We start from the raw sequence: 26,907 nt of genomic DNA on the forward strand, positions 1-26,907 counted from the left end.
GTTTCCTAGCACCAGCTTCACCATCCTGACAAACACCAAGCGTCTACTGTGAAATCTCTTCTGAAATAAAGAGGGAACAGCTTGAGAGCCCTTTTATCCTGGAATACAGTCAGCAGGGTGTGTTTGGCCCCAAATGGTTAGTTTTACAAAAATAATGGTAACTTGAAAAATTCAGTTGTTTTCTGGTATTTGCATGCTTTCAATACTTATTTCTATTGTACACTTCCATAAGGAGCTCGGCAGATTTTAATTGTCTAGAAATAGGAGTCTGTAAAAGGAAAGGTATCTCATCAGAGAAGTGTCTGGAATGTATCGAGGACAAATAATAAACATTTAGATTGCTATGTCTGGCAGTTTGTTTTGACTTGTAACCTGTGGGAGTAGCAAATTTTATATTATCTCAAAATGTTCTTGGATAGTAACATTTTAAAATATTTTTTTTACTAATAAGTTTTGTGTATTTCAAGACACTCAAGTATTTCTAGAAAGTTGAAACATTTGGGGAATTCATTTGAAAGGAAGGTAGGTCTTTGCAGTCCTAAGTGTTTTGTTGCAATCAAAATAACGAATAAAAAAAAGAAATGTTTTAAAACTTCATATTGGAATAAGAGCAGGCAACACACTCCTGCCAGTGTGTTTTAGGTTCAATTTATATTAATATTTTTTCACTAAATAATAATTAGATATATGCCATTTAAAGCATTGTACACTTATTGTACACTTATTTCTTTCATCGGTTGTATGGTAGAAGTGACTAAAAATATTTATTGAGTTATTTAAATATAATAGATACATTTCTGCTTTTTGTTCCATAATAGCCTGTGAACTTTAGGAAAAAAAAGAGTACAACTGATTGCAAAGATGACATTTTTAATTATACAGAAGGCTTCCACTTCTAAAAATGTTTTTCAAACCTTAAAATATAAAGTATTATATTTCTAGATGGCAGCATGCCTGTTTATGTCCAGGGCTTCCAGGTTTAATGTTACCGTGCCCCAGACTGCTGAACTGTTTCTGCTTGGGGTTCTGTTTCGTTCTTCCTTTATCATGGTTTTTCTTGGAAGAAAGTTGACTTCTTCAGTTGACGACTTCTGAGTGGTCATGGATTTATGAGATTGCAAGGGGGGACAGACGTTTGGGGTGCTTTTATTTATTTCAGGTGTGTTCATACTGTATTCAAAATGCACTTGATAGTAAGTGCAGAGCTGTTTTATCTTACTTCTATGTCACTAAAATAAACTGTTTAAGAAAACTATTAATGAAGCTTCGCTGACTTAATCTGAGCTTAAAATGAATGTCATTCCTTTAACTCCTTAGTTAATGGATGGGAAGGCAAAGGGTGCCAAGAATGCTTTGCAATTGGCAGAGCAACCAAACGTTTTTAAATTTGCTCGTGCCCCAGCAGGTCTCTGTAAACACAACCTAAGTGAGCTTATTTCTGAAGTAAACTTAAGAAATGTCATTTCACTGGATAATAAAGCAAAGAAAAAGTCATAAATCTGTGTGCTGTGCACAGTTACGAGAACATGTATTCCTTTTTCTGATTCTAAATTAGCCCCTTCATTCTTAATTTAACTTGAGTACAATGTTTCCATTATATCAGATTTTTTTTCCGTTTTGAAAACTCCAAATGGAAATTTTTAGAAATGTGAGAATTTCCCTGAAGCATTTAAAGAGCTCTCGGAGTGGTATTGCCATAAGATGAACAAGTTCAATCAATTTTTATATTCTCATTGCACTGGTTGGCACACATAAAGCTAAGGATGTAAGTAGTGGTGAAAGGGAAAATTGAATTTTTAGTAACGAATTTAATTATTTGCAGTAATTCCAGACACACTCTGTCATTTTAATCATTGTGTGATTATTACTTCAGGAAAAAAAAATTAGTGCATTTTAAAATTATGTCAAAAAAAAGCTGTCCTCTGTGTGTTTTTTGCAAGGGGATGTGCCTTTGAAAATTCCCCCCTCGCACACACACACCCTCACCAGACTCCCCCTCTCCCCTCTTCCCCACCCCCTTTCTTTTTTTTTTTTTTTCCTGCAAGACAGTTGCCTCATGCAACTATTTGTCTTGATCCTTTTGATTTGCAGATAAAGGGTAGGAGCAACTGAGGCTTTCTTCATGAGCATGAAATTTTGAAGACCTGTGGTGGTGTTTAGTAGCCAGATTCAGCCTGGGTCTAACTGCTGTCTGTCTTCCTAATTGTAGCACTTAAAAAGAGCTTTTGTCTCTGTGTTGTTGTGACATAACACAAAGAACTGTGGAAAATAGGTATTTTCAAAACAGGAATTTGTCTTTTTTTTTGGTGTGACATAATCTGTATTTGTCTGCAGTTCTGATCAGATCTTAAGTTGAAGCAAAAAGCCCCTATCCTCTTTTTATTTTATTTTTGTTGTTAAAATACTTTTTTCCATCAATTGGAATAGTATGTCCTTGATATTAAAAACTTAAGGAAGAAAATTTTTATTAAATATGAGATGGAAGGTATCTTTAAATTTAAAAGGATAAATTTTATGCCTGCAGATTTAAGCAAACATAGAAGTAATGCAAAGCTTTAGAACTTTCTGAACTGAGGATATTTGTTTGTCTCCTGTATACCCTTTCTGACGGACAATGTATTCTTTCTTTTTTTGTCTCTTTTTGTAATCTTAGCCCGCTGTCCCCTCAGTGATGTGATTATGGAACCTTTCCAGGCTGTAGTGCCCATTTATCAGGTTCTGTGCCTTGTTTATCTATGATGCAAAGTAAATGTTTTGAAATTAATGAAGAGGGGCAGTGTTAACAGCCATAACAGAAAAAAAAAAAAATAGGTGGCACGCCCAATTTTAATTTTTTTTACTCATGTTGAGAAGACATTTTCCCCTCTTTTGTTTCTTTTCCCTATTACACAGTCAAGTAACAAATATTACAGTTTAGTCAGTTGGATGCTGAATCAGGAAGATCAGGAAGAATGCCATGTTTGTCTTTAATCACTTGGAAGAGCTCTGAAGAATTTCTTGCATCTTTCAGGAAAAGAGGAATTGCTAATGGACAAAGCAAAAATGAGAAGCCTGACTTCATGCAGAAGAATTTTTGAAAGGAATTCATCAAAATTAAATTAAATATCCTGCTGCCTCAGCCATAACACATGACAATAAATGCAGGATAATCCAGGCTTTTTGTTCCTTACTATTTTTGCAATTAGTTCACTTTTTCTCCAGCAGAGAGGCTGCATGAAAGATCTTGTTATTTGTGGCTGTGGTAAAATGTGCTGGCTCAGCCTGCCTGAAGAAACAGAAGCCTTGGCAGGAATGCTGATTACCATGACAATCTAAGCAGTCTAGAGCTTTGGGGTGTTGTGGGTTTTATCATAAAGATAAAAATGTGTTCTGGATGGTAGGATAGCTGATAACATCATCATGATGCAGCAGATCCAATCGTCTTTGCAAGACTTATTTTTCATTTTGTGTTACCCGAGGATGGAGGGGGGAAACTTATCAGGTAAATTTTTGTAAACATACTTGAGTATTTACACCTTTATCTTTTTTTAGGATATTGTTTTATGCTGTAGGTACATGAAGGGATTTACATTTTCATGGATTTTCCCCAGTAGCATGGGGGGGAACTGCTGCGTAATTCTTCCCACCCCCTCTCCCCAGCCCCTTGTACAGTGCCAAATCTGTGCTGCTGTATCTTCACAAGCAAAGAGGAAAAAAACCCCAAACCCATCTTTCCTATCCATATTAGGGTGTCATTATTTCAGCCATTACTGCCTCAAAGGTTCCCCACCCTCCCTCCACCAGAATGCGTGTGTGTGGGGTAATAGGGCTAATAGCATGTTGCATGGTTCAAAACTATCTCAGATTGGAGTAGGAAAAACAATCTACTGGTCTCTGTTGGACTGTGTGAACTAAGTGTGATTGTCAGTGGTATCTGGACACTTAGGAAAGAATAAGGAGTTTCAGTTAGAAAGGAGAAATGACTTGAAGTTTTAAAGTTGCAAAGTCCCTGTGCAAATAAATTAATCTGTGAAGTTTTCTTGTTCAAAAATTGTCTAAGTGCTTTTTAAAAAATCCTTTGGCTCATTATGACAAAAGCAAGGGTATTTGCATTATTACTTGTTTATTTCTTTCCGAGTAATTTCCTTGTTTGCACTAAAAGATTTATTGAAAACTGCATGAGGTTATCAACATATCAATCAACTTTTGTTCTGTTCCAGTAATCTAAAAATCTAAGGGTTCATTGTGTAAGCTTCATTTGTAATGTGGAGCATTTACTGGTCCCATTAAATCATTGTTAAGAACAAACAAACAAAGGTGTGTCTTTCTGCACAGTTCTAGAGCATGAACCAAAAGCCGCGGGCCCGAATGATGAAGAGGAGGATGAGGGAGAACAGTTTGATTTTGATAGTGGAGATGAGATACCAGAAGCAGACAGGCAAGCCCTTGTGCCACCTATTCCTGGTCCTGGAAATTACATAGAGCACCAAGAGGCTGGTGCTGCAGGTAAGTCAGCCTGTTGATCTGTATCTCCACTGGGCTATATAGTCAAGACTGATTATAGGATGCCTTTTCTTGACAGTGCAATAAACATACTTTAACAAAAGTTTTCCATGTTGTTATGACCCTGAGGGTAACTCAGGTTCTTCGTAATGGATCTCTTGGAGCAGATTAGAGTGAAACAACACTGAAAGATTGGTGTTTGTAAATATACACATGTTGGATTTATTTTGGAACAATTTTGTTGTAATGGAAAGCATATATGTAGCCATTTTGGTTATTATTATATAAAGTAATATGGCAATATCAAAGCATAAAAATACTACCTGCTTAAGGAAACATGTAAGGGAAAAGGAAGGAAGAAAAAGAAAGAAAGGGTTAGAGTAGGAAGATGCATAATCACCAGCCATGGATCTATGATGACACTTGATTGAAGTGATAATTTGAAGGTCTCTGTCTGTCAGAGGTGGGAGACAAAGCCCATAAAATACAAAGTCTGGTGGGTTAATACTCACTCAGGTTCAGGTGGGAGTGCCCAAGCACCTCCTCTGCGAGGGCGAAGTTCTGCGCTGTCTTTTGATCAGAAATGAGTGCATCAGAAATGAGACTGAGGGCACTTTAGGGGTGGTTGAGACTTTATGAGCTCTTCTAAGGCAGCTGCTTCTAATGTCAGCAAGCCCTGTGTGAATGTGACCTTCCCTGGGAGGAGGGTGTGTGTGTAAGGGAGGGCAGTTTGGCCATGATTTGGGTGGCCTCTCCCCAAGGTCTGCCTCAGAGCCCAGTTTGTAGCCTCTGGTGGTGGTAAGTTCACACCCTCTGTCTTATGCAGACCAGAGGTTTGTCATTACACACCCAAAAGCTCACTGTCTTCTCTTTGTGGGCTTGCAAACCTGGCCTCAGCAAAGCACCCAGGCACCTCTGAAAATGGTCAGTTTGTTTTGAGTCATAGTCCAGTCTCTCACACGTGCAAATACCATGCAAATGTTGTGAATGTTCCTGCCAGTTACATGGCATACAGTCATGGTAGATCTGGCAGGGCAAGTGACCATCATATGTAGTTCCTGTGAGATTTCCCATTAAAGCGTGATGTCCAAACCAATGCATTGGACATAGTCTGAGTGTAATGCTACAGGAAAACTGTATATCCTTGCTGGTCTTAAGGAACGTTGATGACAACCAGCATGTTTAGCTGTGAAACATGCAGTTTCACAGCATGTAAGGTAAGCTGTTTCACAGCTAAACTTTCTGGTTGCTGAGCTTGAGATGTTGTGCATAAAACTAAATGGAGTTTGAATGTATGAATTTTGTTCATAAACAGAAGTTTTGCTAAATTTTAAAACATTTTTTATGACAGATGCAGATGTTCCCAGTGCAGAGGTGTAGTCGGGAAATTGATGTATTCTGCTCAAATTGCTAACAGCTGATTTTGCTTACTTTGATCCAATTTTCTTTTGTAAACAGATTCACTGTGCTTATGGCAATTAAAGATAGGTAACTCTTCAGGTACTATGCAGTTTGACAACCTGGAACTTAGACACCATCTTTCCCTGAGCTTCTGTTGCTTGCTCACCCTTACTGTGAAGTTGTGCTTACAGCTTAAAATTATTTGATCACTTGGGATACAGTTCTGCAGTTCCCTTCAGAGGGCTCTGTGGTTCTGCTGTACCTCAGCTGGTCTCAAAAAATACTGGGAATTTTCTATAACAGAAAACAATACATTTTCAAAGAGGAAAACTTGTGAAGTTATTTTCTTCCTCCCCTTCTTAACAGAGCATTTTCAGGACTGCTCTTTGAGGAATGTCCCTCCACGACTTTTCTTGTCCTCGTGACTACCCCTAAAATATTTCTTGTGTTTGTGTTTGTAAGATCCAAACTAAATTAGAATCCACATTTTAACCTTTATGATTTAAGACTGTTTTGACTCATGTGCTTATGTCAGTCAAGTTACTGTTTTTCCATAGGCATCTTTGTAACTCATCTTGTTTTGCTCTTGTTGCATTCCTCATCTGTAAAACAGGGAGGTTGGCACTACTGTGTGGGAATTTTCAGTCATAGGTTGTAAGCAGCTTGTATAGTAAAGATCAGGTCAGTGTTTAGCATACTTGCAAAGAGCTATTAGAGCGACTTGAACAGGTATGAAAACTAAAACTTTGTATTTTTATTTAATCTTTCAACTAAAGGAGCTGATAATTTAGAAAACACTGAGAAGCTGCAAACATCAGAACCTGCTGCAGAAGGCACTCCAGCCAAAGTAAATCCCTACTCAGTCATAAATATTTCCCCAATCCAAGATAAGGATCCATCCTCATCACCAGAACCAAGTCCTCAAGATGAAGGTGCAAGTCCCAATGTGTCTGGTGGATATTCTGTTCCTGTGCCTTGTGGATATGCTGTGCCATCCAACTTACCTTTGATCCTGCCAGCATACTGCAGTCCTGTCATCATACGCAGTGTTTCTGTAGATGAAGAAGGTATTGTATTTACACACCTTACTTTATTTGAAAGGGAATCCTTGGTTAACATCAGGTGCCTTTCATAGCACTCACCTTGGGTGAGTATGATTAATGCTAATTCCTTTTTAATGTAATGAAATAATTTCCAGATCCAGAGTTCAATGTTCAAGCCAAATGGTTTCTTCCCATACCTTTTATTGTTTTTCCTAGATCCTGGCAATATTCCTTCCCCTTTTGCCTTTTCTATATGCATTTCTGTTTGTTTAATTTCCAATTCTTGTGGATTTAGAGTTGCTGTGGGATTTTTCCCTTGATGATTTGATGAATTTTCTGTCTTCTAGCACAATTTTAAGGCAGAAGGGAAAACTAGAAAGGGAAATAACTATGGATTATTACAGAAACAAGAAATTGATTTTGAAACCAGAGTTGAGCAAGTTGACAGCTTAATGTCAAGACAGGAGAAAAAGAAAGCTCCCAATATCCTGCCTTTTCCTTTTTGTATTTTGAATATACTTTTCTTTAGCTGAGCAGCAGTTCTTCTAAGATTCCAGCCTTTATTCCAACCTTTCCTTTTTACCACTATTAGGGATACTGTTGAGTAAAAGCAAATGTTTGTGTGGTCCTTATTACCTGTGGAGGAATATATGTTTGAGAGATAAAATTAAATGCATCAGGCATTGTAATTTTCTCGTAATAGCTCTTGTAACAAATGGCAATTAGCTTTCAAAAATGCATGGTGGGAACAAACTTCTAATTTTTTATAAGCACATATAAGAATAAAACTGTTGCAAGGAAGGAGATTATTCTTTAGCAATGATCTAGTAAAATCAGTTTCTTATGCTAAAATGTGCCATTTGAGCCAAACTGACATGTTATTACAAGCACTTTCTTTTTTTGTTTTTTTTTCATAGCAGGTACACAGTCAGCAACTGAAGAATGTCATTATAATTCTGTAAACTTGGAGGACCCTCAGAACAGGTGATTGCCAGTTCATCATGTTGTAATGATTTGTAAAGTCTTATTTCCTAAGAAAGCTTGCATTTAATAACTATTTTATTTTTCTTGTGTGATGCTTCCATTTTTGTTGGTTTGGTTTTTTTCACTTTCTTACTCCTGTAATTCTGGTTGTGTACTAAAATCAGCGCTGGTGTGTGTAACTGTGCATGACATTTTTGAAGACACTGGGTTGAATTTTTCTAGAGTGATGGCAATGTCAGCTGCAACAGATTGCTGGAGGTTTGGTCTAGCCTGCTGCTTTCAGCAGGACCACTTCCAATACTCCATCAGATCAATGGCCTTGCTGGCTGAGCCTTCAACACTCCAAAGATGGAGGTGCCTCACCTTCCCCAAGCAGTCTTCTCTGCTGTACTATCTTCCCTTCCCCCCTTTTCCCTCTACCTCCCCAAATGTCCAAACCAAATCTCCCAGTGGGCAGCCTATTGACCATCCCCCCTTTGTCTGGCATTTAAAAAGAAAAAAAAAAAGGCCTCAAAACCCCCCAAACAAGCCCAAACAAAAAAACGAACCCTGACTCCATCACCTCTGTAGTTCTCTTGGATAGTTGTAGCTACTCTTGGATCACCCCATAACATCCTTTCCACCAGACTAAATAATCTCCATGTCTTTTATCTCCTTCCTTGTAAACCACCTGCTTTAGTGCTTGGATTCAGTTTCTCTACATCTCTCTAGAGGTAGCTTCAGTTTCTCCATAGCAGGGGAGCGTTGGGAAGCCAAAAGTGGACATGCTGCTGTAGCAGACTCACCAGCACCACGTGAAGCAGGGGAGCAGCTTTGCCTGATGGCTCCTGATGTAACCCAGAATGTCTTTAGTTCTATTTACCATGGAAAAGAAGCTTTCACTTCACTGTTTCTGAGAGAATTTCCTGTGTTCTGGTAGATGAACTCAAAAGCAGAGTATTTTTTAAGATTGTAAAGAAAGTGTTTTCAATTTTCTGACTTAAAATTGTCAGACTATTAACTAAAAGAGCTTATTCATCACCTAACTACATACTGAAGCAACATTTTTTGACTAATTAGCAGTCTTGGAGTGGAAACTAGAAGGCAGAAATATATTTACTGTCTTGTCTTTTTGGATGTTTAAAAATGTTGTGGTGTAACTTTTACTTCTTTTATTTCATGGCCTCTTTTTCAAGTGAAGATAACCAGAGCAAGAAAGAGGATGATGCCCTGGCCAAATGGGTTGCAGATCCTGCAAATACAGCATGGATGGAAAGTAAGTACCAGTGAGCACTGAAGTACAACTGTGGAAGGTGGTGAGTTTTAAGTTGTGATCAGCAGTATGTGTGTGTCTATGTGCACAGGCAGATTTTATGTGAATGTCCATGTTCACTTTACTCTGTGTTTTCAGATAGATTCCAGAACCAAGCTGTACCAATTAGAACATTCAACAGTGTAATAAAATTGTATTTTAGGATAAAGTTAACATTCACTTTTCCACCTTCTGGAGTCTGTGGAATCATGTGTTATGGAAGTCATTTGGCTCCATCAATGCATGTCCAGTGGAAATAAGCTCCAGTTCAGAGTCTGATCTGCGACTGTATTTGAAATTGCTCTTCTTGTGCAGTAGTGGCAAATAAGCACTTGGAAGAGGAAGAAGGAATTGCCACTATCTTGGTGTGTGCTGTTGATTCGTGGCTGGCAGCTGCATTTTAAACCAGAACAGAGACTATGTGGTTTGAGGACAGGTTATCTTTCCTGTTCTCAGCTGTTCCCACTGGACTGGAGTTCATCTTACGTATTTTGTGAAGTAACTGAAGAATTTGCATTGTCATTCTGCCTCTTAATGTACTATGGTAATGATTACATTATTTAGTTTTGGTTATTTTTGAAAAGTCAATTTCAGCTTTTCTACAGCCATTCAGTAAAGCAATGAGCAGCCTTCAGCAGGCACAGAACTTATATCACTCTTCTATAAGAAGGAGGGAGAAATACTGGTTTTTGAAGTGGATTTTTGTTTTCAGGCTACCAAAGGTCATCATAAGCAATGCAGATAAAACTGAAATTTCACAAATACCATATACTGCTTTGTGCATTATTGCAATATTTGAATGATTAGATGTGCAAACAAAATGCTAGTTGAGAGTGAGTCATATCTCCATTATATTAATATATGCCAATATAAACAAAATTCTTTAAAATATACTAGTATATTTCAGTTGGAGAGGAGCTACAGCATTTCAACTGCCTGACCATTTCAGAGCTGACAAAAACCTAAAGGCATGTTAAGGACTTTGTCCAAATGCCTCTTAAACACTTGGTCCCATTCAAATATTAAGAAGTTTCTCATTTGTTTGTTTGTTTGTTTGTTTTTTTCTCTCTTGATTTTAGACCCGGATGAGGTAATTTATGATGATGTGCCAAGAGAAGATTCAGACTCTGAACCAGGTTTGAGGTCTTTGTAATGTTGAAAGCAATGCAAAATGGAATTATGTTCTTGTATAGTAAACAGATACATTTGTTAAGTGCCTAAAATATCTGTAAATGGAATTAACATTGTGTCAATAATTGGTAGGTCTTAAAAAGTTCAGAATTACACTAATATTTAAAAGACTATCTCAGCAGGTCTCCTATACTGATCTTCTCAGAAGCTGAATGCTACTTTGTTTTATAGGTACTGTTCCAAATGTTTGAGTATTTTGCATATTAGCGAATTACAGTGTTGGATGTTGTAGCTGTAGTGCCCTGAACAAGGCAAGGTAGTTAGGTGGCTGTTCACCATCCTGATTGTGACTCTACAGAAATGTTTTATTTCAGCTTTGAAGTGGTCCACTCCTGATTGTTGTGACCATGTTTGGTCAAGATTTTACCTTTACTGGAAATGATGGAGTTAGGGCTTAAGAAGCATATTTCATTGAGTTCTTGCTCAGGTTTGTTTTACAGTTTTTGGGTGTAGTGAAGTCTGCTTAAAGATCAGTTGCTACTGACTGATTCTGTGTTTGAATTAATCGGCTTATTGGGAGCTCAGCATCTTACTCATCATGGCTCTCAGAGGGTGTAGATGTTTGATACTGAAATTGTTAATGAATCAAGAAAACACTTAAGCTTTCTTGTGTGAAAACCACATTAATCTTTAAAGCTGTAAGAGTTTCATTTCTTGTCCTTAGTAGTGTTCAGGCAAGGTATTTTACAAATTATTACTGATATTTTTCATTTATTATTGGAAACTGTCTTGTTACATTCATGACTTGAATGCTTATATTACGGGGAGTTCCCTCAGTGCTCTCTGAGCAGGGACATCTTTGTGCTGTTGCTGATCAGTCAGGAAACAGAAACACAAGGCCCAGGTGGCTGAGCTAGGTGGGATATTGGATATGGAGCAAAGCTCTGCTGAGCATATTGATCAGAATCTTTAGCTTAACCCATAAGACATCAATTAAAATTTTGATTTTCATGTTGTCCCCTAAGACATTGAAAGGGGACAATGTCTTAGGAATTCTGAGGAAAGAGGTAGTAAGGGAAGTTTCATGTTTGTACATTCATGATCTTGATGTTTATTATTTATATGTTTTGTCAACTATTCAAAAAAAGTTTCAGTCAGACAATCTGCATTACCACATGGACAAGAATAAATTCACCCAGTCATGGGGTAAATCCTGCCCCAAAACTCACAGAACAGGAGTTAGACTTGCATAAGTCTTGATTTATTTTGACTTACTATGATGGTTCTTTTAAATTACTCATTGTGCTAGATTACCACTAAAATGTCTTCTTCAGTAACAATATTTTAAGGACTGTCTTGATATGCGGGGATTTAAAAAAATTTTTTAAAATCTGAATCTTCCAAATTAGACTATATAAATTCTTTATAATTAACACAGAGGATTCCATTGTTAATATTAAAATCCAGGGTTTTGATGGATGTGTAAAACATACCAGCTTTTCTTTTGAGTACATATTTTTTCTCTGTTTAAATAAAACATCAATCTTAAAAGCACAGCTGCTGTTTCCTGAATTTAATAGGAGACAGTTGTAAATGCTGTATCATAACCTCTGACACTAGTGATTCCTGACATATAAGTGTTGTACCACAACAAGTGTCTATACGTTTTTCCACTTGTACTGACATATGATACTGCAGGTAAAGTGCATTCCTGTTTCCTGATAAGCAATTGGCTCTAAATTTTCCATTTTATTTTGAGTAAGTTTTATGTTCTTGACATCTGTGCCAGTGGAAAGGCCTCCTTTAACAGGAGGTACTTTGGTCAGCCTTTGCAATATAGATTTGAAAAGGTTATGTCTTGAAAAGGTTAATACTTCAAGTTTTTAGAGTAAATTATGAGCAAGGTAGCTGCCAGGTATGGGAGACTTCCAGTGACTGGTGGTGATGAGTCATAAAACACCATTGTGTAATGTGTTTCTTGCTACTTTGGTCTGACCTGTTCTGCTGGAATAGTGACATTTTCATCCGATTCTTGCCATGTTTTAGCATTTTTTAGCATATCCCTAGGGACAAATGGCAGGCTTAAAAATGGAAGGATGATGCTTCTCAGTGCAGATGTGCATTCACAGAGTTTAAACTTCCTTTGAAGTTCTAAATAATTTTGTGGGATTTGGACACAACAGTGTAATTTGAGTAGCACATGTTTCTAAAAGTATCATGGTGTGCACCTATAACACTGTCCTTTTTAAGTGCTCTGTTTCAACAAAGACAATCCACTTTGGCTGTTTGAATATTGGATTTTATTCAGAATTTTTAATGTGCATAAGAAGTCTGTACAATTCTTTGTAGCATATCCTAAGTTTTCTGGTGTTTGGACAAACATACATTTCAGTGTAGCTTTTTTTATTTTGGTTTAATTCCTACAGAGGAAATGATATATGATGATGTTGAAAATGGTGAGGATGGTGGAAACAGCTCACTGGAATATGGGTGGAGTTCAAGTGAGTTTGAAAGCTATGAAGAACAGAGTGATTCTGAGTGTAAAAATGGAATTCCCAGCTCCTTTTTGCGAGGCAACCACAAGAGACATGTATGTATCCTGCAGTGCTACTCAGTCACTGAGGTTGTCCTGGTTTCTAACACTTCCCTTTCTCACTTGTATTTCTTTTTTTCCTCAATTCAGTTTCAAATGCCAACAGGATCTTTTTAAAGGAGATATGAATCAGTGTGGAAGTGCCAGTATATAACAAAATGTAACAGGGAAAAGAAGATGTGAAAATATTAAACAGAAGCTTATTACAAAAAAGATAAAACTCAAACTGGATAAAAATGAAATTAAAAATGAGGTTGTTTTTGCTTATGGGCAGTTCCTTACCTTCTCTTCTTTTGCAGTTGCTGGATTTGTATAAGTGGTAAATAAGTGTGGAAAATAACATGAAAAATAAATGGGGACAAGCCTGTTAAGAATTGGTGGTTTGGGATCTTTAGGTGCTCAAAAGTCACAAGACTCTTCACCAGTGTTCCCTAGCTTTCTGTCTTAAATCTGCATCAGTTTGCTTGTTTGAAAGTGACTGAGCTTAAAAAACTTCTGCAAGTAAAAAGATTTTTAAAATTAAAAAGAGTTCCACCTGCTAGGAGAGAAGAGAGGTGGCATGATTAAAGTGATCCCTCTGTGACACTTCTCAGATGTCGTACCTTTGTCTCCATCTGTTCTGCAGGAGGCAGGAAGGCACAGGTGACTCAGGTGCCTGTCCTCACTGCCCCTCTCCCACTGCACAGGGAGAGGCCCCGGGCTCTTGCCTTCTCTTTGCCTTGGCACTTCTTCTGCCCTTGAGTGCCCTCTTTGTGGGAGGCTCCCCAGTGTCTGCTGTCTGGGTTCAGACCCCCAAGAGCTGCTTGGCAACTGTGTCTTGTGAGCTGCCTCAGCACCTCGTGGCTGGAATGTGCAGGGCTGCAGACAGGGTGTTATTTCATGGGACCCTTATTTTCATTTTGCAGGTTTCTTAACTTGATGAGAATAAAAGCCTTGCTGTCTGTGTTTCCCTCCAGTACATGTAATCTGCTCTCCCCTCACCTCCATCCTTGCTGCACGTCCTTTGGAAATCAGGGAGTGAGCAATTAACTGCAAGACTTGAGCCCACCCAAATCTGCACTTTGTAAGCTGAGTGCTCATCGTCTGTTTCTGTCTTGGCTTGGTTCTGACTAGAACGATTTTAAGCTGTTGCAGTTGTTTGTTTGGGAGTTTTTTCTAACAAGACTAAAAAAAACGGGGTTTGAATTTTTTTTTAAAATACCTTGCAAGAGACTAGGAAATTACTTTGCATGTGAGTGTGTAAGCCTTAACATGGCTGCTGGCTTTTTTTTTTAATCTTCTCTTGTTATTCTTAGCTTCAGCTTTGGCCATGGTCATAAGAATCTATTTACATATGTGAACAAAGTAATGTTTAAAGCCATTTTTTTGGAACTCTTAAAAGTATACTTTGATCTGTCATGGAAAACTGTTGGCAGTGGTTGAATGTGATTGCACCAGGATCAGGCACAGAGTGTCCCAGCAAGAGACTGAGGAGAGATAAGAGAAGAGGGGTGTGCCCTTGGGTACTGCCATGCAGATGGCTTTTTCAGGCCTGTGACAAAAGGTTTTGGGGATTGCTTGTGAGGATGAGCGTGAGGAGGTGAGGAACACTTAAGTTGGTGGATGGAAAAGTCATATAGGCTCCTGCACCTGGGTTGCTGGGAGATGGAGAAATCAGGAAATTAGGGAAGGGTTTTGGCAGAGAGTGAGGAAGGAAACTAGGATTGTCAAAAAAACTTGCAACAAACAATCAAGAAAACAACAAAAAAACAACCGAAAAAACCAACCCCAGCCCTCCCTGCACTGGCACTTCAGCATGGGCAGACACTACTCTTCTTCATGTACATTTTCTCTGTGTCCATTCCTTGCACTAACTCTCACTTTTCCTCAGGTCTTGTTTTGGGTATTGCAGTATATTCCCAGCACATCACCTTCTGTAGCCTTTCGGAGCCTGTGAAGGACTTGCCCTACTTATAATTTTAGTGTTAGTTGAAAAGTATGGCAAGATTGGAGGGGGGATTTTTAATTTTAAGTGCTGGTATGACTGCCCTCAAAGTCACCTTTCCATTATAATTTTTATTATGCTATTTATTTACTATTTTATTTTAAGAAGGGAAGGTTTTTGTGCTGCTAAATATTTCTTGTCTGTGAACCAGATACTGTTCTTTATTATAAGGCTGTAATGCCAGAATCATGATGTTAGAGGTAATTGCATCCTGACCCAGCCTAGTGGAACTATGTGCTGGGCCTGTTGCTTTGTTTTCAACTCAGTAGGTCTTCTCCTGAGGCTTTGATCTCTTGCCAAATAACTCTGTTGATATCAAGCTGAGGGGTTTTCCACTGGACTTCTATTATAGGGCACACCAAATATTTTCCTCTTTTTTTTTTTTTTCTTTCCTGGTTGCAATTTAACCTCTTTCATCTACCTTTGTCAAAATGTTTAACAAATGGTAATGAGTGTTCCAGAGCATTCCTTGCTCTGTGATCGTTTCCTTACCTTGCAAATGAATATATTTGTGTACGAGATGGTTACACCCAAGTTCATACAATGAGACTATGATGCATGTGGAAACCACAAGACCATGAATCCTGTTAGTGTCTCCTTACCTGACTCACTGCCCTGTCAATTTCCATGTTCTCAGGTGCCAGCAATCTCCACAGGTTTCTCAGTCTCTTGAGTTTTCTTCTGATTCACTGTTTTTAAGGATAGTCTAAAATATAGACTAGGTTTTGTGCTCCAGTGAATGCTTGTGGTTAAAGCTGATGTACTGTTTCCACGTGGTTTTTAAGAGATAGGCACAATACAATTAATATGTATAACAATTTAGTTACCTTAGTCTAAGTGGCTTTGCCCCTGTCTTTACAGAAAAGCACCTGGCGGAGCTCAGCAGTGCCCAGGAGCGATGGTCCCTTCCTTGGACTGGAGCTTCTCTCAGTGATAGTTTTCCCTCAGTGATAGTTTTCCCTTAGCTGTCTTTGTGTCAGTAGATAGATGGGGCAATGGGCATGATTTATGTGAGTGCTTTAGCATGAAGTTTTCCGTATGGCTTTTTGAAAAGATTGTGTCTTTTTATACACTGTAGCTTTCTCATGACCTAACGCGTTTAAAGGAGCATTATGAAAAAAAGATGAAAGATTTGATGTCAAACACTGTGGGAGCAGTAGAGATTCAGCAACTAAAGCAAAAACATGAGCTGAAGGTAGTGTAGTTGATTTTTGTAACTACCTACATTTAAATAATTGCTTTTCCAACACAGACAATGTTGTCTTTTATTAATAACTTGAAAAAGTAGACAATAATTTGTATGAAATGAATTCTGAATGTGCTGAATTTTTATTCTGCAGTCTTAAGTTAAAGACTGCAATATTGCTATCATCTTAAAAATACTTGGTCAAGGACCTTTTCTCATGCTTACTTTTAATGTTAACAGTCTCAGAAAATGAGATAGGGCATTGTCTTTCCCTGATGACTGATGCGCTTATCCCAGAGTGTGAGCCAGGTGTACAACCCTAGTGTCTCTCTGTGACCTTGGCTCCATGGGGCTAGCTCTGCAGCCACTCAGGATCCAATTAGGAATCTCCCTGCTCTCCATTCTCAATGGTACTGGTATAAAAAGACTGAACTTTTGCGAAAAGCTTCAGTCTCAAACCCAGAAACTGCCTGATTGCAGCAAGGCAGCTTTGTTTGTGTTCTGACAGTAGTGGGGATTTTTTGTTGTAGTGACATTTTGGGAAAGAAGTACAAAGCAGGGTGCTTTAATAAACATTTTCCAGCAAAGCAAAATTCTTAGGTGGTGTGTTTTTTTTTTTTTTTTTCCATGCAATATCATTTGACTGTAGTAGCGTACTGTAAGATTATGGAATTCTTATTAAATCAATGTATTTCTTCAATGAATGAAGTTATTAGTTGTAACTTTTTCCTTCATAACAGTGTTTGTTTAAGAATACAGTTAATATATAACTGAGTCTAGGGGATTATCTTTAGGTCAGAAATACTTTGGAAGAGTTATTTGGACACTGAAAGATGGACAAGACCTCTGGCTGTTAATGACCTGTGAGTAGTAGGTATTTGTTCCGTAAGATAACATTTGAGACTATTCAAAGTTTGTTTGAATGCAGAAGGGTTCTTAAGCATTTCTACTCTTTTAGAATTGCATGCAGTATTGCCACAAAGTGAGTCCTTGTCTCGAATTTTTATTTTATTTTGAAATACAGGAGCTTGGCTCTGAGCTTTCATAGTTCTCTCTACTTATTATATATTCGTTTGACTTTGAACAATATTGATAGCCTAAAAGTGTGCAGGCTCAGATGCTTTCCTATTATTCACTGAACATGTAGACTATATTTTCTATCTTGCAGGTGCAAAAGCTTATGAGAGCTGCTAGAGAAGGTACCAAAGATGGACTTGAAAAGACAAAAGCAGCTGTGAAGAAGGGTCGTTCCTTCATTCGGACAAAATCTTTCATTTCTCAAGGTATATGCTATTTACAGTGTTTCTCTTTGTTACATTGTCCAGTAATTTCTGAGAAAGAAGATGAATGGCCTAGCAAATTTTTGTAGTAGGAGCTGAGGGCTACATGCAAGAAATCAGATATATATCAAAAATGTGTGGTATAATATTCAGTTCAGATAACAGTATGGTCAATGCGTCTTGAGCAGTTTTTTTGTTTGGGACAAGAACCTGAGTGACCTGAGAAACCTGAGGACCACAGAGATGGGTCAATTTAAGAACAATAACTAAAAGTCCCACCAAACAGTGTGATCTAGGTACTGGTAGGTGGGAGTATGGAAGTGATGTTAAGTTACTGCTGTGGTGTAACCCCAGCCAGCAGCCAAGCCCCACACAGCCACTTGCTCACTCCCCTACCACCAGGACTGGGGAGAGAATTAGAAGGGTAGGAGTGAGAACTTGTGGGTTGAGATAAAGACAGTGTAATAGTGAACATAAAAGCCATACACAAGCAAAGAAAGACAAGGAACTAGTTCACTGCTTCCCAAGGGCAGGCAGGTGCTTATCCATCTCCAGGAGAAAAAGGCCTCATTACACACAGTGGTTACTTGGAAGACAAACACCATCACTCTGAACGTCCCCTCCCCTTACTCCTCTTTCCTCCCACTTTATATATGAAGCAGGATGTCATATGGTCTGGAATATCCTTTTAGTCAATTTGGGTGACCTGTCCAGGCTGTGTCTCCTCCCAGCCTGTCATGCACCTTCACCAGCATGACAGTACGTAAAGCAGAAAAGGCCTTGGCTCTGTGTAAACCCTGTTCAGCAATTAAAAAAAAATCTCTATATTATCACTCCTGTGTCCAAATCCAAAATGTAGCTCCCTAGTAGCCACTGTAAAGAAAATTAATTCTACCTCTGTCAAAATCAGCACAGTTACTAAGTCTGTCCAGGTCTCTCCATCAAATAACTCTTGAATGTCAAGAGAATGTGCAGTTAAGACATGTCTTTCAGTGGAGAAGTAGTTGACTATTTTAAAAAGTTCATCACTGGTAAGGAGTAATGCTTTCCATACTTAAGAGTGAGTGAAAATAGGGGAAAAGACTGTACTGCTTAATCAGTTTGATGATTTTTGATGAAAGCTGAATTTCGGTTGGGAAAACAGAAAGTGATGTAAAATGAAAAAGCCACAGAAGTATTTGTGTTCTTTCTGTAGCTGAGAGCAAGTGACAGTCCTTTGTCATGAGCCATGGCAGCAGCTGTCCACAGGTAATTTTTTCAAGAGACAGGTGGTAAATTAAACTAGTTTCTTTTTCAGGATAAGTCTGAGAGATAGTATATCTTGCTGCTCAAGTGTCTGCCCAACTAATTAAATGGAAGTAACTTCTGAGCTTATAAAACTACAATTTTAGGAAGTTAAAACCACAAGGCTAGAACAAAATATTTTTATTGAGAGAGGTAACATAAAGTTGCTGTATGGGCCAGGACACATATCTCTGTCATGACCTCTGACTGCTTCTCAATTTACTTAATTCGCAGCTTGAGTATAGAAAGGTACGCAAAATGAAGTGATCAAAAAATGTTTCCTCAACTTCTTGCAGTAGAACAGATGAAAATGGTCAGCAGGGCAGTGTTACAATGGAACTGGCATTCCTTCATACATTTCTAGAGATTAGGTTGCAGACCCAGTGTGTCTGTGGATGGCTGAATCTCATAACCACTTTCCAAGTCAGCAGGGAGCTAGTAAAAAATTTGTTAACTAAACTCACAAGTTTCTCCCAGCCATCAGATCTGCTTCCCTTATTTCTCTTTTTGTTCTAAGACAGTTTCTCATACTGTTCTTTCTTTATGTCTCCTTTTCTCAGGTCTGCTTGTTTGTCTGGCTATGTACTGCCACCTATCAGTGCACTTCGGTGGTGCTTTTTCAGTAAAATTTTTACCCACTGACCAATGCAGTCCCTCACTCCTTTCTGATGAAAACAAACATTTTGGTTAATTTGGCTACTTTAGTTCAGCTATAGGAGGGTGTATGGAATTTTTTTAGCTGGGTCGTAATATGGGTGTTTTCCGTTTCTTCCCAGGGATAGTTTATTTTAAAACTGCTGTCACTGTGGCTGTAGTACTTTAGCCCAAGTTGTCATGTCCTGCCCTCTGGACAGCCCCATTCTCCTGGCTGAGAGGAGGGAGTAGTGGTCAACCAAAAGTTGCTTAGGTTGTCTGCAGCTGTGGGATATTAGGATGCCTTTGAAAGGTGTTCTGTATTGGAGTACCTATTGGTGGTAGCATTTATGTGATTTCCCAGATGATACAGAAGTATTGGGAAATTTCTTTTGTTTGGTAAGTGAAAATTTATTATTTCTGTGCTTGGATGATAGAGTCTTTGCTTTTTTGGTTTTGTTTTGCTTTTTTCTTCTTTCAATCCACATGTAGAAGCTGACATTTGGTTATTTATTTGTAGATCATAGATCATCTTGTCTGGAAGAAGAAGAGCTAAATTTATTTATTGATGTGGACTGTATGCATACAGAAGCAATTATGACTCCTATGCCTGAAGGATTATCACAGCAGCAGGTAGTAAGCTTTGGGAAGTATGGTCTTCTTTTTTTTCTCCCCTTCTGCTCTGCACCAGTAGCTCTTAGGTACCTTTGATCTTCAAACATATTGGCATTTTACTTAAGTAGACATCAAATTTAGAACTGAATAAGTAGTTTTTTGAAAATTTGTGTGTGTGCTTATAGTTGCATCAGTCCTGAATTCACCCAGAGATGCAAAATGGTTTGCATTATAAAATTATCTATAAGAACTATATTGTTTCACTACCTGAACACTTAAACTAAATGTGATAGTTTTGAGTGAAAAAAGGAGAGAGTTAAAGCATTTTTATTGAACCAGAAAACATTGTTCCTGGTACTCTGGGATTTTTATTTTAAATGTAGACAATATCCTGTATGTTCTTTGAATCCAAAGATTTTTCTTGGTTAAAAAAAAATCATCCCCAGAAAAGTCAAATCTACAGAAGAATTAATTTTGCTGTTTTCCACCTCAAACTGTATAGTCACTGTGGAAATAATTTTAAAAAATCCTGAAATCAGCATCAGTTAAGAAATTTTGGTTGAAAATAAATCCCTTGGGTTCATGTTACTGTATTGTTATGACAATTAATAACTGTATGAGAGTTTTTAAACTTCTTGTGGTGTCAAATCATGAGTTAGTTGGTAAGTACTTTAAGAAAATTAGCAAAAAACCAAACTAAGGGGCAGTTGAGGAGAGGGCCATATAATTTTGGGATTTTTTGTTTTGTTTTACCTTTTACTTGCGTGAGGTTTACTTTTCTCTTGTGTTTAACACAGTGAAGTGCTAATCTTGTAACAAAGCAACTATCAAACTGTGTTCCATTACTGTAAGATTTTATTATCATGTGAGATTTCAGCATCTGTTTGAATGCTCTTTCCTTCTTTCCAGATAGGAATTTGAGTTTCTAGGGTACAAAACTAGGGTAGTTTTGTACAAATAAGTTTACCCTCTTTTGCAAAAAAAAATCCAGAGTGCTTGTAGTGTGGAGCAAACTGGTAATAGTTGTGTAAGTCATGACAAATATTGCTCATCTGCCCAGGAGGAGCTGTCCAAGTGGGCAGGAAGGGAGTTAGGAAATACAAAGCTCAGTTGGAGCTAGTGAGGTGTGAGAGGCGACTGTGAAGAGGTTCTGACATGTACATTGGCAACAAAAGGAGGCTGAGAAGAACATGATACACTGCTTGGTGGGGCATGGACCTAGTGATAAAGGGTCAAAACTGTGCCACTTTTGCCTTGGGTTTTACTGGTAAAGTCTGCTGGGGTGAAGCCTAATCTGCAGCTGGGGGAGCTGAGGCCATTTGAACATACAGGTGTCCGTGGGACCAGATGGGATGGAAATAAGGATGCTGTGAGTAAGGCCTTTCTTAGTCATCTAAGACCATGATGATCAGAAGACTGGGAAAAAATGTCACACTCTTACCCACAAGAAGGAGAATTTAGTCTGGCCTCACCTCAGTCCCAACAAAAGTGATGGAGCACATGCTCTTGGGAGCTATGTCTGCATTCAGTAAGACAGGAGGGTGAGTGGGGAAAAATCAGCATAGATGGACCAGAGTCCATTTGTGCATGACCAGCTTGAGCTTCTTTGAGGTGACTGAGTGGACAGGTGATTGTGGTGACTTTAAGGGCAGAGGGGAGCAAAGTGTGTCATTTGCCTCTGCCTTAACAGGGCTTTCAGCTGTCTCCTGAAGTATTCCTGTACTCCTGTAGGTGAGATACAGTCTGTATGGGCGGACTAAAAGGTGGGTGTGGGACAGGTGAGGACGCCACGCTCAGTGAGTCCGTGGTACGAAGTGCAGCGTGGTCAGCGTTAGCGCTGTCTCTCAGGAGCAGGCACGGGCCTCTGGCCTTTAAAGCCTGTGTGAGTAATCTGGATGCCAGCTGCAGGGCACATCTGGAGGTGATGCCAAACTGGAGGGGTGCAGCAGCTGTGTGGGGGAGGATGGCTGCTGGGCAGCAGGGCCTGGTGGGCTGGGTGCACAGAAACACCAGAGCAGTTCAGGGGGCCAGCATAGCCTGGCTGTGAGAAGGGGTCACAGCCATGGGTGCCCCAGGCCAGGGTCCCCTTCTAGGCCAGGGTCCCCTTCCAGCCCAGCTGCCTTGTCACAGCAGAGCTGCTCTGGACATGCTGGCTTCAAACAGCAGGTGGCATGATGGCTTCTGTTTAAATTCTGGTGCCTGCAAGTACTGAGGCTAGGGCTCATATCTATTGCAATAACCTGAAGCCACTACTAAGTATTCTTTTTGTGTATTATAGTGCCTGAAATTTTCATTTCTAAACATGTTTATTTTTTTCAGAAGAATGAACTGTGACTAAAAGTAGGATTAATATTCTTCACCAGAGCCACTGATCTGCTACACCAAATAAGACACTGATAAATCCATTCTAAACACAGATTAGACACAACTAATTTTACTGTATATATCTTAAGCAAAGCCTCAAATAATTTTGAAGTCTTCCTTTGAAATTCCAGTACCTGAGAGAAAATTCCCACATAACCTGCATTTAATAATGCAAAATACAAGTGTGGAAAACTTAAAGGCAGTGATGGTGGATGAGGCAGGAGGCTCAGTTCTGGAGCAGAAAGAAGCAAGCCTGGGATTTGAGTTTCATGGTCATTTAGGCTAGCTTAAAATAGCAAAATGAGCAGTTTTTCCTTCTCTTGTATTTATGGAAAGTGGTTTGATCCTACCCCTGTGCTGTCTTCTCCCTCATAGTCCCCATTTGAAACTCTAGAATGAGCTGGATTAGGAAATCAGTTTGGGTGAAAACAAATCCTTATAACCCACAAGAAATCTAATTGATGACAAGAAGCTTATGCTCTAAACCACAGTGGTTCTCCAGTCCTTCCTGTCCATACAAAGTACATTTCAGCTGAAGCAGAAGGTAGAGAAGGAGGTGTATTAAATAGCCTGTAATTTAGCATGAAATATGGTAGCTTTTCCTCAAGGTCTTACAACTCTGTCAATGCATATAAATGTAGATAACATGGGGGTCTTCACTTATGCGTGGTAATGCCCAACAGAGAATGCTGACTTGGGTACTTTCTCAGTTTATATGGCCTTAACTTTAAAAGACAGTTAGTATTTGCTTGTTTGCCCTTCATGTTGCTCCTAATAAATTTATAAAACCTACTAAAAATAAAATTTAGGACTGTTTTAGAAAAAAATTGTTTCCTGTTTTGTTGTAGTAAATCAGTGAAGTAGTCAACATTATCTTATACCTATGATTGTTTCCATTAACCTACATGCCCACATATTATGCACACATATTATTATGCCTACATATATACATATAAGGTGCATAGGATTATAGAATATCCTGATTTGGAAGATCACCAGGATCATTGAAGCCCAGCTCCTGGCCCTGCATGGGACAGCCCTAAAAATTGCACCAGGTGCCTGAGAGCATTGTTAAATGCCAAAGTCAAAACACAAGTTTCAAAAGTTAAGCTTAGACTTACAACCATCAGAGAAAAATACAGATATCGATACAATAATTGTTGTGTTCTTTAAAGTAAGTAGTTTTAGCATAACAGTAAATTAAATTACTTTTGAAGAGGTACAGTATTTTTTTATTGCAGTTTAAATTGCTTTGTATTTATTTTGTTTTATTAATGTTATATTATTGTTTTATTAATGTGAGAATTTGTTCATCATCATTTCCAACTATAATGAATGTGCTACCTGATTAGAGCTTTGGGTAAAACTTTGTTGTTTCAACAGGTTGTGAGAAGGTATATTTTGGGCTCTGTAGTTGACAGTGAGAAGAATTACGTGGATGCTCTCAAAAGAATCATGGAGGTACCTTCATATCTTTTGCATTTTAACATTTTGAATATTTGAGAAAGAATCATTAAATATCATTAAAGAATCTGTCCTATGACTAACACAGATTTTGCTACAGATGCTTCATGCCAAATGTTCAGTGATTTTGTGTGTGTGTACTGTTGCATAAGTTTGTTTTTCTGCTTATAGAAGTCCTTTTTTTGTTTGTTTAAATCAATTTGCTTTGTTGTTTTTTTTCCCACAGCAATATGAGAAGCCCCTTTCAGATATGGAACCAAAATTACTGAGTGAAAGAAAACTTAAAATGGTCTTTTATCGAATTAAGGAAATTCTTCAGTGCCATTCAATGTTTCAGATTGCTCTGGCGAGTCGTGTATCTGAGTGGGACTCTGTTGAAATGATCGGTGATGTCTTTGTTGCTTCAGTAAGCAAATGTGTCAGAACAGATAATCTGTTTTTATTCTAGTCCTGTTTTTCCATCTCCATATCTTTCTAATTTAGCTGCTTTATTCCCATGTTCTCCAATGCCTGTGGCAACTGTCAGAGTATTCATGTACTATCCTGATAAGGAAACTGACACCAACACATGTCTTCAGCTTGGTTGGCAGATGTGAAAGGATTGTGAGAAAAGTTTTCAGGCTTTGACTAATCTTTCAGGCATCTAAGTAAACAGTTTATTTTTTATGAGAAATTAGAGATTCACAAACCCACCAAAATTAAGCTGCGACTGAGGCTCGGCATCTCGTAAAAAATGGGTAGTCATACCTAGTAGTGTGCAAGTAGAAGGAAACCACAGTAGGTAATGTCCTGAATTCCTGAGTTAGAACTGAGATGGGGCACTGATAAAGAGTATTTGTAAAACCCTGTCCCATCATTAATGGAAGTCCATTCAGTAAAGGACAGAATTAGCTACTGCTTTAAATTAGAAAAAACAACAAATGGCCTTGGTTGATAGAAAGATGTTGTTCACCATGAAAGTGTGGCTCGAAGAGGCTGCCTGTCTTCTGGCTTAAATGCTTTGTTTTAGTGCCACCCAGGTGCTGAAAATCACCACCTTTTCATGCCTGCTGTAAGTGAGCTGGAATCTGATCACAGTTCACCCAAAATGAAATAGTTACTGAAGATTTGTTGTTTAAAGCAAACCTGCCTTGTTGTGACTGAAGCAAGTTAGGTAGTCTTAATGAGACCAGCTCTGCAAAAGAGAGGGATGAAATTACCAAGAAGGCAATGGGTGGTGATTTTACTATTCCCATGACTGCAGGCCACACAATCTGTCTGCTTTTTTGGTAAGTCCTTAACAGCTGAAGTCAGGGTGTGAAGGCCCTGGGACTTTGCTGATTCACTTAATCTGGAAGACAGGTAGTGAAATGATCAGGAGATCTCAGTTGTCAATTTGAATCTCAGGGGATGCCCTTTGATTGCCCGTAGTCCTCAGGTTCTGCCCCAGTGTTCTAGCCAAGATGAAACAATTTCTGTAAATACATTTCTTGCCATTCACAGCTGTTACATCTTTCTGTTTCCAGCCTGTCTTCTGCAGAAAGATTATTTTAGATATTACCAGTATTTCTGTATATCCAGCACTAGGCCAAGCAAAGCATTTAGTTCTGAGTGAGTTCCTAATAGCCAGAGATCTATATAGCTGTGCTGGCAGAGGTCTTTTGTACTTTTAGTTAAGATTTGCATTTTTTTTTCAGTTTTCTAAATCTATGGTATTGGATGCATACAGTGAATATGTAAACAACTTCAGTACAGCCGTTGGGATTCTCAAGAAATCTTGTGCCACCAAACCTGCCTTTTTAGACTTCTTAAAGGTTAGTTCATTCTTAAAATAGTTGTGCAAATGCAATATGCATATGCAAATTTGACTGCTGATACTATATATTGTCTCACTGTTTTTATGGACTTAAGGTCCTTTTTATGGATTTGGCACAAACAGACCACAGAGGGTGCCCTTCCAGTACTGTATTTTTGGCATAGTAACGTGCTGTTAGGTGTGGGATGTGTTTTGAAGTGTGCTGTAGTTTTATTGTTATTCAAATCAGTTTATTGGTATTTGCTTTACTTTATCTGTGTAAACATTAGGATTCTTCCATATCAGGTGAGCTTCAAATAGTAGTTCATCATATGAAGCCATTTTTTAATTTGAAATTTATTTTAATTCTAATTTATGTATTGTGTTGTGAGAAGTAGTGCAGCTGGATTTCCATTCCACAACAATTTTGCTGGAGATTGTGTTTCTGGCTTGGAGTTGAAATTGGTTGATTTTTTTGCAGAATGCATACTGCCCTGTTTCATATGATGCTTGTCATGCATGATATGTATGGAGAGCCTGGTACAAGCAGTAGAAGTGCTGTGAATCCCTAGGGTTGACACCTTACAGACAGTACACAGAATCCATTGCAAGGCTTTTGGGTTGCTGTGACATTGCTGAGAGTCTGAGAGCTCAGCCTGTCTCATTCCCCAGGCACCCTGGATTGAGTTGTGCCTCTCAGAGCTGGTCACTCTATCAGGTCTGTAACAGTGGTCCACAAAACAGTAAAAACTGGGTGCCTAGTGCAACTCTTAGGTTTTCTAGAGAAGGGTTGCAGAGGTTTGCCTTCGGATCTTAAATTAACTAACAACTTTTTAGAGTGTGGACAACTCTGTGCAGGATGATATTTTGGAAGCCTCAAGCATCTTGAAGTTGGCACTCTAGTGAGCATGTAGTCACAGGTTAAACATGTTCTACTGTTAAAAGCTTGTTTTTCCAATAGAGACATAATCCACACCTCTCATCACTGTTTGTCAGGGCCACACTTGTTCTGCTTGCAGAAACACAGACAAACTCTGATGACAGATGACACTTCATTAGCTTTACTTTTTTATTTTTGCCCACCAGCAATGAAGATCAAAATCTACACTACTGCTGTTTGGAAAAAAATAGATGTTTGTATAGATAACTATGGAAATAAATTGTTGTGAAGCTGATAGTTGTAGCAATAAATAGCAATTTAAGCACAAGACCAGTTTAACATCATTTAAAATTGCTTTGTTTTTAATATTGAGTATATTCTCTAGCCTTCCTTTTTCCAGCCATTTCTGGCTTTTTTGCACATGCAAAAGAAATTTGTCTGGTTTTGTCTGCCATTCGTGATAACTAAAATAATGAATTCTAACATTTTTATTTCCAAATATAAATCAACATTTTTCC

At 38.5% G+C, this 26,907-nt stretch overlaps 1 protein-coding gene across 8 annotated transcripts in view; it reads left to right on the forward strand.

The window, feature by feature from the left end:
• The window catches only part of ARHGEF10 (Rho guanine nucleotide exchange factor 10), a 110,368-nt gene that overhangs the window by 24,563 nt on the left and 58,898 nt on the right, over positions 1-26,907 (forward strand). For 4 of the 8 annotated variants that reach the window (XM_041477411.1, XM_041477416.1, XM_041477413.1 and 1 more), the window contains 12 exons: positions 4,315-4,485; positions 6,660-6,950; positions 7,844-7,910; positions 9,086-9,165; positions 10,281-10,337; positions 12,759-12,922; positions 15,988-16,104; positions 17,264-17,378; positions 19,813-19,925; positions 23,655-23,732; positions 23,962-24,141; positions 25,412-25,528. In XM_041477411.1, the coding sequence (XP_041333345.1) occupies positions 4,315-4,485; positions 6,660-6,950; positions 7,844-7,910; positions 9,086-9,165; positions 10,281-10,337; positions 12,759-12,922; positions 15,988-16,104; positions 17,264-17,378; positions 19,813-19,925; positions 23,655-23,732; positions 23,962-24,141; positions 25,412-25,528 (1,550 nt within the window). Of the gene's footprint in view, positions 1-4,314; positions 4,486-6,659; positions 6,951-7,843; positions 7,911-9,085; positions 9,166-10,280; positions 10,338-12,758; positions 12,923-15,987; positions 16,105-17,263; positions 17,379-19,812; positions 19,926-23,654; positions 23,733-23,961; positions 24,142-25,411; positions 25,529-26,907 lie in introns of those variants that run through there. The other 4 variants (XM_041477418.1, XM_041477417.1, XM_041477415.1 and 1 more) reach the window with 3 other exon arrangements.

This window comes from Pyrgilauda ruficollis, unplaced genomic scaffold (assembly GCF_017590135.1).
Source record: "Pyrgilauda ruficollis isolate IOZ18807 unplaced genomic scaffold, ASM1759013v1 scaffold40, whole genome shotgun sequence".
Classification (NCBI taxonomy): Eukaryota; Metazoa; Chordata; class Aves; order Passeriformes; family Passeridae; genus Pyrgilauda; species Pyrgilauda ruficollis.